At 33.3% G+C, this 12130-nt stretch overlaps 3 protein-coding genes across 3 annotated transcripts; all 3 read right to left on the bottom strand.

Annotated features, from left to right (window-relative positions):
- Positions 1-213: 213 nt before the first annotated feature.
- MAD2 (DNA-binding HORMA family protein) lies at positions 214-1830 on the bottom strand. The gene is made up of 7 exons (XM_086447881.1): positions 1558-1830; positions 1417-1432; positions 1194-1324; positions 957-1077; positions 774-877; positions 551-672; positions 214-447 (listed from the first exon to the last, which is right to left on the bottom strand). Exons 1-7 carry the CDS (start codon positions 1628-1630, stop codon positions 391-393), a joined length of 624 nt encoding a protein of 207 aa, XP_086304007.1. The 5' UTR covers positions 1631-1830; the 3' UTR covers positions 214-390.
- Positions 1831-4522: 2692 nt separating this feature from the next.
- Positions 4523-6858, bottom strand: LOC147398621 (uncharacterized). The gene is made up of 3 exons (XM_086448992.1): positions 6544-6858; positions 5541-5629; positions 4523-4898 (listed from the first exon to the last, which is right to left on the bottom strand). Exons 1-3 carry the CDS (start codon positions 6580-6582, stop codon positions 4751-4753), a joined length of 276 nt encoding a protein of 91 aa, XP_086305118.1. The 5' UTR covers positions 6583-6858; the 3' UTR covers positions 4523-4750.
- A 2090-nt stretch (positions 6859-8948) lies between these two features.
- Positions 8949-10947, bottom strand: LOC147398620 (uncharacterized). Its single transcript, XM_086448991.1, has 3 exons — positions 10812-10947; positions 9472-9560; positions 8949-9198 (listed from the first exon to the last, which is right to left on the bottom strand). The coding sequence occupies exons 1-3, from the start codon at positions 10842-10844 to the stop codon at positions 9051-9053; spliced, it is 270 nt and encodes an 89-aa protein (XP_086305117.1). The 5' UTR covers positions 10845-10947; the 3' UTR covers positions 8949-9050.
- Positions 10948-12130: the final 1183 nt, after the last annotated feature.

The raw sequence follows: 12130 nt of genomic DNA, 5'->3' as shown, positions 1-12130 counted from the left end.
AGTATGTCATGTCGGGGAGTCATGTTATCACGACTCTTCTTATAACATGTATGCTGTAACAGTTTCCATCTAATTTTCATAAAGAGAATCACTCATCAAAAACACTAACTTTCATGCATTCCTTTTCATGTCGGGGAGTCATGTTATCACGACTCTTCTTATGACATGTATGCTGTAACAGTTTCCATCTAATTTTCATAAAGAGAATCACTCTTCAAAAACACTATTTCATGCATTCCTTTTCATTACAAACACACATCAAGTTGACAGTCTTTCATCATCATCAATGTCATTCAAATTACATGAAATGTGAATAAACGATTCACACAATTCACTCGTCAATAGATCACAATCACCTAAACATAAAAGGAGTAAAGAAATATGGCACTACTATTGTTCGTCCCATTCATCATTCTTGTATGAAACGAGAGTATCAACCTTGTGTATCTGCATATATAACCCAGAAAAAAATAATCGTAGTTAAGCAAATTAGGTTTTGGATTTCTCGTAGTATATAGTTTCCACTTGTTAAAGAAAAAATCGTAATTACCTTGGTATCGAAAGAATGCAGTTTCACCATTTGAGGGTTTGCAATCAGTTTAGGGTCACTTTCAATCCAGGTGAATGGGACTGCGATATCTTTATCGGTGTATGCTAACACATCAAACACACCTGAAAATTATGGTACAAGAATTCAATCAATAGAGCTGAAAAAAACCCTTACATGTCTAAGCAAAAATTAAAAGAAAATGAAGAGTATTTGTTAAAATTACAGGGTTCGTCGAGGCATGGCAAGTAAGTAATGCTGGATGCAATCTGTCTCATGATGGCTTGAATCTCTCTCATAATTTCTTTATCACTCTTTTCCATTGATACCCTTGAAATCAAATCAAATAAACAGATTAAATTCTTCAATGTTCACACATAAAAGGTAGAATGGGTTCACGCGAAATTACCCTTTCTCAACGACATCTTTGTCGGTCTCTATACTGAAATTCCATCTCTCCAAGACCTCAGAAGTTGCCTTACTCATTATCACAAGAACAATCCTCTGCAACTTCCCAGATTCAAGCCATTCTTACAGAAATAAAGAATAAAAAATATATAAATAAAAAAAGGAAAAATTCAGGCATCAGAGAGAAGAGAAACAACAGATTGATTAGAAAAAAGAAAGAAAGAAAAAGAGAATCTACCTGATAACTGAGCCGTTAGGTTGGTGATGAACGATTTCACGCCTTCGTCCTGAGTAAGCAACATGGGTAGCCCATATTTCTTCACCTTGACAAAACTTTCTTCCGGGTAAACGCCTCGATTATAAAGAATGCTGAGAAATTTTCAATTAAAAGTACATTTAAATGTTTAATAGATTCTTACTGAAAAATTTCAATCAAATGGGAAGATTTTCATTTCTCTTACCTGTTTGCCGCGTAACCTGTTAAATGGGTTGTAGAGATTTACAGAGTCAGATAAGGTTTCTCAAGAACAAAGATCATGAAATTTAAGAAGAATCAAATCAATATAGAAAAGAGATGAAAAGTAGGGATGGGAAGAAGATACCAAAGAACTCGCTAACAATAGCGGCCGAACCCTTGAGTGTGATGATGTCTTTGGTAATGCTTCTTGAAGCCATGTGTCTTTCCAGTCTAAATCAGAAGTTCTGTTTGAAAAAATGGTTTGGTTTTCTTTGAAAAAAGAATAAGAGAACAGAGCAATGAGGGTTTTGTGGTACCAAAAATCAAGAGAGACTGAAAATGATTTGGTTCTGTTTCAAAGATTGATTTAGTAAGAGAGAGAGGAGTGGGTATTTAAAATCAAGAAAATTAAAAATGGGTTGGTTTTATGAGTAGAGAGAGAGATGGATTAGGGTTAGGGGAGAGAGAAGAGAGAGGGTAACGGCTAGTTTTTCTTGCCCCGAGGCTCCAACGGCAAGGTTTTGAATTGCGTCGACAACGGTCTCAGAAAGTGGGATCGCTTTTTTGGTTTTATTATTAAATTCAAAGTTTGGCCAAATTACCAAATTAACCCCCCAACTCGAATGGATTCGGGTTACGAGTAGACCACTGTCCGTTGTTTCAATGGGTTAGGGGTCCCACCAAGCGGATCTCCTTGCTGAAACTTGATTGTCGTCCCAAGGAGGAAATCCCCCCTAATCATAAATGGGTATTTTATGTGTAAATATTCAACTTTCGAAAGAATTTTTTTTCTTCAAACTTGATGGAAAGTACCAGCTTAGTTAACTGGTAAAATGTGTGGAGTGTTGTTTTCACAACTTAAGTTCAAACCCCTTAACCCAACTTCATTTGTTAATCGCTAACCTTGTACTTTAAAAAAAAACATTTTGATTAATACTGGAATGACCTCAATGGAGGACACACAAGAGACATTTTGAAGTGGTGGAATGCGCATGCCTGTAGATTCGTTTCTCCGAGATACGAGTAAAATGCACTATGGACGTGCATACGCCACCACGTCAACCCGTGTGTCCCCCTGCTGAGGTCACTCTAGCACGACTTAAAAAAAAATTAACTTGATTGATTAATCATGACCATCAGATTTTGAATGAAGTTGATATGGGTCTAAATATTTCTATGACTTGATCAAGATCAATGAGGTCAAGTAGGACTAGACGAGCTTCGAGTGATTGGATTCTTTGCTTTTCGACAATTCTAACAAGTTGCTTGATCTTTATTTGTAATTTCTATACACTAATCCATGAGAGACAACAACAAAGCCTCACTCCAAAGATTTGGTATCAGCTGAACTAATCATGTTGTTTGAATTTTACTTTATCCAAAACCAAGTCTTCTATTATTATGATTCATGATCTCATGTGGCATGTCAAATGGTGATTCCCCACTGAAAAGTGATTCTTGGTAACACTAGTAGCTTTCTCCCCAAGAACCATGATAATCGAGATAATGACACTTATCCACGAAGGATGAATGCTAATACTATGAGTATTTTGCTAGAATTTAAAGGGTTGAATTTGAAAATCATTTTATATTCAATGAGTTTAAACCATAGGGTAAACTAATCCCAACTTTTTGTTTAATGCTTTTTTACTTTTGCTTTAAGCTTTAGTTGTTAGTAATGATTTTGCCTTGTATAATTTCAGTCTCACATTGACTAGGAAAATAGTTGATTTGCAATTCTTAAATAGTTGTACTTCTAATAACTTTAAAGTTAATAGAAGTAATGGCGGGCTCACACACGCATATGGGAGCCTAAGAGGAAAACCCAATGTTCTAATTGGGATTTGGATCCACCGAGAGGTGCAAAATATCAGATTTATACCTCATGTGGGTGCACACAAAAGGTCTATTTTATTTAAAATTCTAGCCACTTTTAATTCATATGTTTGTATTGGTATCTGTTTTGAACCAGTACAATACGAAGAGGTTTGTGACTGTTTTAAACAGTCACTTACTCTTTTATTTATATTTCGTCGTTTTATCGCCATCAATATACTTGTATTCTTTGTTATAAGAACACACAACATTGTTGAGTTCAAAATTATGTTCCAATTAATGGGTTATTGTATCAAGAGAACTTCGCCTACAGACCGTGGTACTGTAGCAGGGGTGAATTTTGTTTTAAGACAGTGTTTTGTGCATATCTCAATCATTAATTTTAGATAACGTTTTTCTATTATATTTAATTCAAAAATCAGGAATTATTTCAAACTTCTTCTCTCTCTCTTTCCATGAGAAATTAATACACATTTTACAACATATTTGTCATTAAGATTACTAAAAAGCTAACGCTCTCTGACGTGGCATGTGAATAGAACAATAGATCTTTTTCCTTGTGTATCTCGAAGAAAAAGATAAGAAAAAGATCTATGCACTACTACCATGTCAGAGAGAACCAATTTATCATGACCCTTATCATTATTAGATACTTAAGATTGAATGAATCTTGTTCCCCATTTAATTTTGTTTCAAAAAACCATTATAAGCATAACGAAATTGATACAATGATAATATAAAAGAAATAAATAAAGGGACCAACTAGTTCCACACTAACATCTTCTTTATAACCTCTATTTTAACCTAATAATTGCACTTCAATATTGGTAACCTTAAGATTTAGCATTATTCACTTTCTTGTGACTTTATCTTTTCTATTTGTGTAAATTGTAAACATGCTTGTTATACAATCAAGTACTTACAAAAATTATGGAACCAACAATAATTTATTTGAGCATGGTTGAAGAAAAATGAAAAAAAAACAAAACAAAAGAGTGCAATATTTTATTTTTATTTTGAGTGCAATCATCCAGATGGAGTGCAAAGGGAAGTTTCTTAGTAATAGAGTGCAATTGGTAGTGGGTGGTGTGCAACTAGTTGGTCCCTAAATAAATAAAGATGTAAGCACACGAAGAAAATAAAGATTCTACATGTTTCATCAAGATTGAGGTAGGTCCACGGATCCACATTGATTCCACTTTGAAGCCAAAATAACCTTTTATAGACTATATATACCCTTTCACCAAATAAAGAGAAATATAAACCCATAATGATAAAATATTGGACTTCTTTTTTCCATTATTAGTACCTCAAAATTGTTCACCAAAACACTAGGTATTATAAGGAACCATTGACATAAAAATCAATAAGAAAATAACTTCAGTACTAAGGTTTATATATAACACTAGCAATGAAAAATAAGCTTTGGTACTTCAATTCAGTAGCCAAATAATCCTTAAAGCACAAATATCCCAAAATGTGGTGAAATCTTAGTCATCCTTTCAGTTGGGATCTGAGAAAAATTTGTTGATGGATGGCATGATCTCGGGTTCTTTATTTCGAACGAATTTCCTGAGACCATGTTCTGCGTATCTCTCACCCTCTGCAAAGTTGTCAAGCACTCCCGCAGCTCTGTTCTCTTTGGTAACCCTGAAAGCAAATTCAAAGTTTTATCAGTCATCTAGCGTAGTTCGAGTCATTTACCCATGATGCATCACCATTAGGGGATCAAATACAGTGTAAGTAATCCAATTCAAATACATCTCAAATATTGTGTTCTAGTTCTACATGATTAACTACAAATATCTCAAATACTTCGTCGCACCACAATTGGTCATAGAGACATATTTTCTTAATTTCTACCCATTTTCGGCATTACAATCATCATCGAAGCTAAAGAAATCCCATTTCTCCATTCAATACCATCTAGAGTCACACCTACTATTATTGAAAGTATGCTTATATTAGCTTTCACCATTTAAATCTATGATCTTTTGGATCTTCCTCTCGCTCTTTTAACAGCTTTAACTTGTATATTTCTTTTAACTTGGGATGTTACCGGTCTTCATTGAACATGCCCAAACCATCTCAATCGATTTTCTCTTAGTTTATCGCCTATTAGAGTTACTCCTACATTTTCTCTAATGCATTCATTTCATATTTTATTTTTCTTATTCTTTCCACTCGTCCATCTTAACATCCTCATCTTTGCTACGTTCAATTTATTAAAATGATGCTTAAACACTCAAATAATTGTATGAGAAAAAAGAAAATTATAGAAAGAAAGCATACCTCACATCAGGGTTGGTGCTGATGTTCCTTATAAGTTGCATGCCACAAATGCCAACAGCGGTACCAACTGCTAAAAAAAGTGGGTACACCTATATATACGACAGCACCAAACAAAACCCAACAACATGAGATAACTTTGTCCTGCTAACAACATTGCCACTAATTTTTTTGAAGAAGCGACAAAGCTACAGAAAACGTATGCTTTGTAGAAGCCCATGGGTCTAACTCATCCTCACACATCCTGAGCTGCTAGTGGAAGTTGTGATCGCGTAACACATGGCAATCTAATAGTTTACGTACCTTCATGCAATGACGTCTCGTGACATGGTCAAGATGAAGTAAAATTTACTTGATACCAAACAACAAAGTGTATATATATATCCGTCGGACCAAATCTTGAATGGTATACAACCCAATACCAGATATTTTTTTTCATCTAAACAATCTTAATCAATGGATCATTGGGGAACATGTATCTTATGGGTATCAAAGGTGTGAAAAAATTGAAATAGCAAAGAGACAAAATTGCACACAAGGATTTACTTGGTTCCGGCAGTGTGCCTACGTCCATGGAACAGAACAAGAACAATCATTATTTTCTCACACGTTTTACAACCTTAGAGACCTCTATTTATAATACCGGGTGTTACTAAAACATATAAATCTCTCCCCCAAATAAGAACCCCCCTAAAAAAAACCTTAAGAAAATATTACACGATTGCTCTTTTCATACCGCTTAAAAATTTGGGCAACAAAATACAAGACATTTACTCAACAAAAGGGACCATTAAGGATCTCTTCTTTTTTTCTTCATATTTTACTATGTAAACAATGCACATCCATTGAATTAGAAAAAAGAAAATTCAGCATTTAAAAGGAACAAACTGATAAATAAGAGGTGTACTTCTAATAAACAAAGTTATAGATAGATAAATAAACCATCTTCATCAATACCCCATAAAATGATTTGATAACATATATCAAAACAAGATTGGTAAATTACCTCAGGCCTTAACCATCTGTTTAAGGTAGAAGAAGCCATTTGAGTTGAGTTGCAGGAGATGACAGGAGCAACAAAATAACAGTAACCCCTTCTCCAAGAAATAGCAATGAAACTAGAACAAGAGAACCTTTCTATTTATATATTTCTTCACTAACGTTACTTTCAAGTTTCAAACATAAAAGATGGTCAGCAAAAACCACTGCCAACCCTTTTTGAGTTGGAATTGAATTCTTTCTTTCAACCAAACTCCGAATATTCTGGAAGTGTTTCTTAGATTAGAAATATCTCACCTTCACAATAAAATAATATTAATAATTAAAATAATATCTGCTTGTATTTTTTATTTTTTATTTTGTCTAAATAACATGAAGTACAATGTTTTTAAGGGTAAAATATTTTAATATTTACAATAAAAAAAATATTTTTTTTAAATTACCAAAAAATGAATTAAGTCTCCAAACAATCCAATGTTTTAGTAACGGATGCGGATCCTTTGTAGTACTCTGTTCCCGTAGTATAGATCCAATGGTCAATCACAAAATATTGGGTGTTCAGTAACTGTTCATTTTCAAAAACATGGATCTGGAAGAAAAAATAAATTTTTTTTTTTTTTTTTTTTTTTTAAAATCAAATGTAAGTCATGATCACAAGAGACTAAGATGTTAATTTTTTTTTTTTGGTTTTCTAAGATAACTTTCTCTCATCCATTGGATTTGTGTTGCAGAGGATCCGCTTTCTTTAATAACTCAGTGGATTGTCCAACATTTTATTGTGTTAAAATACATCGATTTACTAAAAGTGCCCTCAAAATGATTAAAATGTTGGATTGTCCAACATCCCCCCCCCTGCCCGTGCAATCTAGAGTTTAGACTCCACTTGAAACTTTGGACCGTCGAACGATTTTTGAAAAAAAAAAAAAAAGATTTTTTTTAGGCAGGCTAAGAGTTGACGGTTCAGCGTGAAAATGGGTTCAATGGGGTTTGAATGTAGGCCGTGGGATTAACACACCACAGACCTAACTTTTGGCATCTTCAAAATCCTATCCATTAATGGACAATGGATCACTTGGGTCATTGGCTGGTAGGTTAAGAATTGCATCTCTCAACAACTTATATGGGCAGGGGTTTTAATATAAAATCCCTTGGTGGAAATTTATATTGGCTCTCCAATTTTACTTATAATACATCAATATTCCAAATCAAATAGATATCCAAGATGTAGATGGTTGTTCTTATTTTGGAAAATCAACCTATAGTTCTTCCTTCGTAATCCTTCGTAAAATAAGATTGAATCCTCCTTTTTTTTTTTTTTTAATTCATCTTCGAGATGTTCCTTCTTCTTCAAATAGTTTTTCTAAAACAAATTCTCCCCTCATCTTTTACAGTTTTCTTCTTCTAAGATTATAAGGTTTTGGGATTTCAGAAGACCATTGGGTGGCCCCTTTAATCTTATTTGGGATGCAATTTATAATTTCATGAATTGATGTGTTATAAGTAAAAATTGGTGGGGAAATAAAAATTCTCAAAATTGTTATTACATGTAATATGAAGCTTTTTTTTTTTTTTTTTTCTTTCTTATAGGTGTAACAATTTTATTAAAAAAGAAGAAAAGAAAGGAGGCAGAGATAGCCCACATATGAAGAAACGAAAAGAGAGAGTCGAACCAAAAACAAAATAAACTATATGCTATGTTTGGATTGAGAGGAATAGAGAGGAGAGAAAATAAATGTTTTTCTCTCCATTTCTCTTGTTTGAATTGCTAAGTGAAGGAAATAAGAGAAAAGAAAAAAAATTGAGTTTTCTTTCTCTCCAAAAGTGGATAGATTTGTAAAGAAACAAAAAGAAACCCTTTTAAAATATTTTATAATTCCAACTTAACCTCCAGAACTCTTTTAAGAGATTTTAAATTTTCAAAGCTATCCCAATTTCTCTCATGTCAATCCAAATATGGTGTAGGGAAACTCTTCTCTTAATGGGTTTCTTTTCTCTCCACTTCTATCAATCCAAATATGGTGTAGTGTCACAAATAGAATCCCATCTGAAAACAAAATCCTGAAAGGAAACGCCTTCAAAATCCCTACTTAATTTGGATCAGAAGTACAAAATCTCCAAAAATACAGTTTGAGACATACTTTAAAATGTAGCCTTTTCTAATTGCTTAAACCCTAGACCTTCATAGAAGTTCTTGATAGCCACCCCAAAAAATAGCTTCTCGTCGTCCGAAATGAGCATATGTGAGAAAAAAGTGCTCATTTCAAATTTCAATGCTAGTTTTGTTGGCCACCTTAACAAAATATTTTCGTGTAGAAAATCAATAACTCATTAAAAGATAAAGCTAATACACAAAGGTAGAACTTTATTAATTCAACGAAGTTGAGTTATACAGACAAAAACTCGCAATATTCAGATACTTTGAATGCCATTTTCGATTAAAACCAAGTACTTCCTAATTTCTCTGATACAACCAATTCATAAATCAACAAACGTGGCTGAATCTCAACAATCTGTTCATTTTGGGTCCGAGAAAAACTTATTGATGGATGGCATGACCTCCCTAGGTTGAGTTCGGATGTATTTTCTAACAAAATGTTCTTTATATCTCTCACCCTCCGCGAAATTCTCAAGCACCCCTGCAGCTCTATTTTCTTTGTTAACCCTGTAATCAAAATCAAATTGATCAAAATTTTATAAGTGTTGATTTCGGGCCCAAATTCAAAACCCCACCTTCACCTACTAATTACAAACCACTAACACGCTTGCTTATATTTAAAAAAAATCTCTAAAAGAATAAAACTACATTGGAAATGTTTGTAAATGCCTTGAATTAAAATTATATACTACAATTGTTCGGAGTTCAAGTTGAGCTTTGACGTGCATACAATCGATCCAATTGTGAGAGAAAAAGACTATCGGTAGAAATTAAACGTACCTCACTTCTGGATTTGTGCAGATGTTCCGCACCAACTGCATACCACACAAGCCAACAACCATGGCAACTGGAAAAAGCAGTGGGTACACCTATATAGCATCGAAACAACATAAAACCATTTCGAACAACTTAATATTGGACTAATTGGATGTAGATTCTGATCCAAAGAATAGAACCGTTGATGATGGTTCTTGACAATGTTTTCAAACGTTAAAGCGTGAGGTAAGGCTTGGCCAAAAGCATAAGCCTTGAGGCAAACCTCACCCATGTTTTCAAATTTTGCACTTCAAATCCATACAATTGAATTCCAAGATTTAATCCCTCCCACCATAACAACAATATTTTAAGAAAAAAGAAACATTTTGTATTTTAATAATTGGAAGTTTTTGTAGTAAGTATCTTATATTTATTTAAAAAATTAACTAAATACTAATCTTCTATATCTTTCTTCTTTATAATACTAGTTATTACAAATTTATGAAAAGTCGTGCCGGGGTGACCTTAAGGTTGTACTCATATCGCATTCCCATAGATGCTTTCCATCAAGATAGAATGAAAAAGCATGTATGGAAGTATACACTTTCATGTCAAGATGTGCGATGTGAGTTACAATCTTGAGGTCACCTCAGCATTATTCATTTATAAACGAGTCAATTTAACAACTTTTGATTTTTGATTTTTGATTTTTTACATTTATTACTTTTTTTTTTTTTTTAATGTTCAATTTTATTTTATATGCTCACATGATGTTGCCTGCCAGTACTAATAAAGAAATAAAAGACCAAAAAGAAGAAGACAAAAAGATCGAAAAAGAAACTAGAAAATATGATTAATCTACAATTCTGAAAATAGAAAGATAATATATGATGTATATGCCTTGATCGAAAAGCATAAGCCTTGGTCACATCTCACACTAAGAGTTACGCCTTTTGAGTGCACATGACTCGATGTGTATGTTTCAACCATTTTTACATTTCTTTAGTGTTTTTAATGAACCTCACATGAGGCATGCCTCAAGGAGAAAAAACTTTGAAGCGGATAGGCCACTTGTCCGCTCCAAAGTTTTGAACGAACCCTAGCATTTCCAAGAGTTGTTCTAAAGTTCGGTAGAAATATAAGGGCATTTCATAACGAGGAGGGTTCCTTCAAAATTTTGAAACAGGTTGCACGCTTCAAAGTTGGACTCCCTCGAGGAGTAAGACCCACACACCTTTAAACCTACCAGTTTCTCGGGATTCACAATGCCACAAATCTCAAAGACCATCCAACAATCTAAAACTCTGGGCACATTAATACTATGAACCATAATAATAGGGATAAAATAAAATTAGTGAAATTACCTCAGGCCTCACCCATTTGAAGGAGGAAGCCATTTTTATAGAGCTGCAAGAAATGAGAGACAAATATTATATGTTTAATCAAATGGCTTTAAAGTCCAAACTTAAAAGCCACTTGCATGTTTCATACCTCTCTCCCTACTATTTGTATATTTCTTGAATGTCTCTACTGTTCTAATTTTAGCCCAAAAAACATGCCTTAAGAATAGGACACCAATAACTAGAACCACCAACAAAATTAGGTTTGGTCTATATGAAATATAGATTCCTAAAAATAGAACCAAACCACATATAGATTAATCAAACATAATCATTGATCAAGCCTCAAACTTTGGAGAACCAATGATTGGCTCGGCATTTTTTCCATCCCAAAAAAATGTGGAATCCAAGATGAACACTTCGATTGTCTCGGATCTATTGTTGTATTTAAAGATTGAAAGGTTGTGCTTACAAAATTCTATATGATCAAATCGTACCAATCAAATTAAAAGAATTTTTTTTATTATAAGATGGCAGTAAGATTAATTATGCATTGTGATCTGTGATTGTTGATGTCGAGACCTAAGTTTAAAATCTAACGTCATATACTAATTATGAACCACTAATCTTGCTTGCCTAGCAATTTTTTTTTAATAAATTGAAACATGCTTGAAATTTTTTAGGAATAACTCCAATGTGTGATAATGTAAGAGAAAATCGATTGAAATGATTTGGGAATGTTCAATGAAAGTCGATTATATTCCTAATTAGAAGAAATATTTAAATTATTTTTTTATTTTTTTAAGAACGAGAAGAAGACCCCGATGACTATGGATTGATGAGTCATAGATGGTTATTCTAGATTAGTAGCAATTATTTTTGAAATCTTTTGTTACGAAGTTCTACTTCAAGAGATTTAATTATAGGGTATATTATAATTTCGTGAGCTGAATATAACAAAATTCTGATTTTGATGAAGTGCGAGCTTGCAAAATTTTCAAGTGACAATCTCGTTGATATATTTTTTTTTCTTTCCAAAATGACAATCTCGTTGGTTTATATAGTGACGATCTCACTAAAAGTAGTGAACCTACGAGATAGTCATTTGAAAAACCTATGATCTCACACTTCTTGTTTTGGGAATTAAAATGAACCGTGAGCCAAAATCTGAATTTCATCAAAAGTTGATCACGTTTTGGAAATTTTCTCTTAATTATAAATTAATTTAGGCTAATTTAGCAATGAATCCGACTAGCCCTACTAAGGGACCTTGGGCTCACCTCTTGGCATCCAAAAATATGATCGAATGCTTCAGGATTGCAAAGGAAAAAATTCTATGAATT

Source organism: Akebia trifoliata, chromosome 7 (assembly GCF_017979445.1).
Source record: "Akebia trifoliata isolate Shusen 1 chromosome 7, ASM1797944v1, whole genome shotgun sequence".
In the NCBI taxonomy this organism is placed as follows: Eukaryota; Viridiplantae; Streptophyta; class Magnoliopsida; order Ranunculales; family Lardizabalaceae; genus Akebia; species Akebia trifoliata.
Note: the sequence above shows the minus strand (reverse complement) of the source record. Positions and strands in the feature narration are given on the sequence as shown.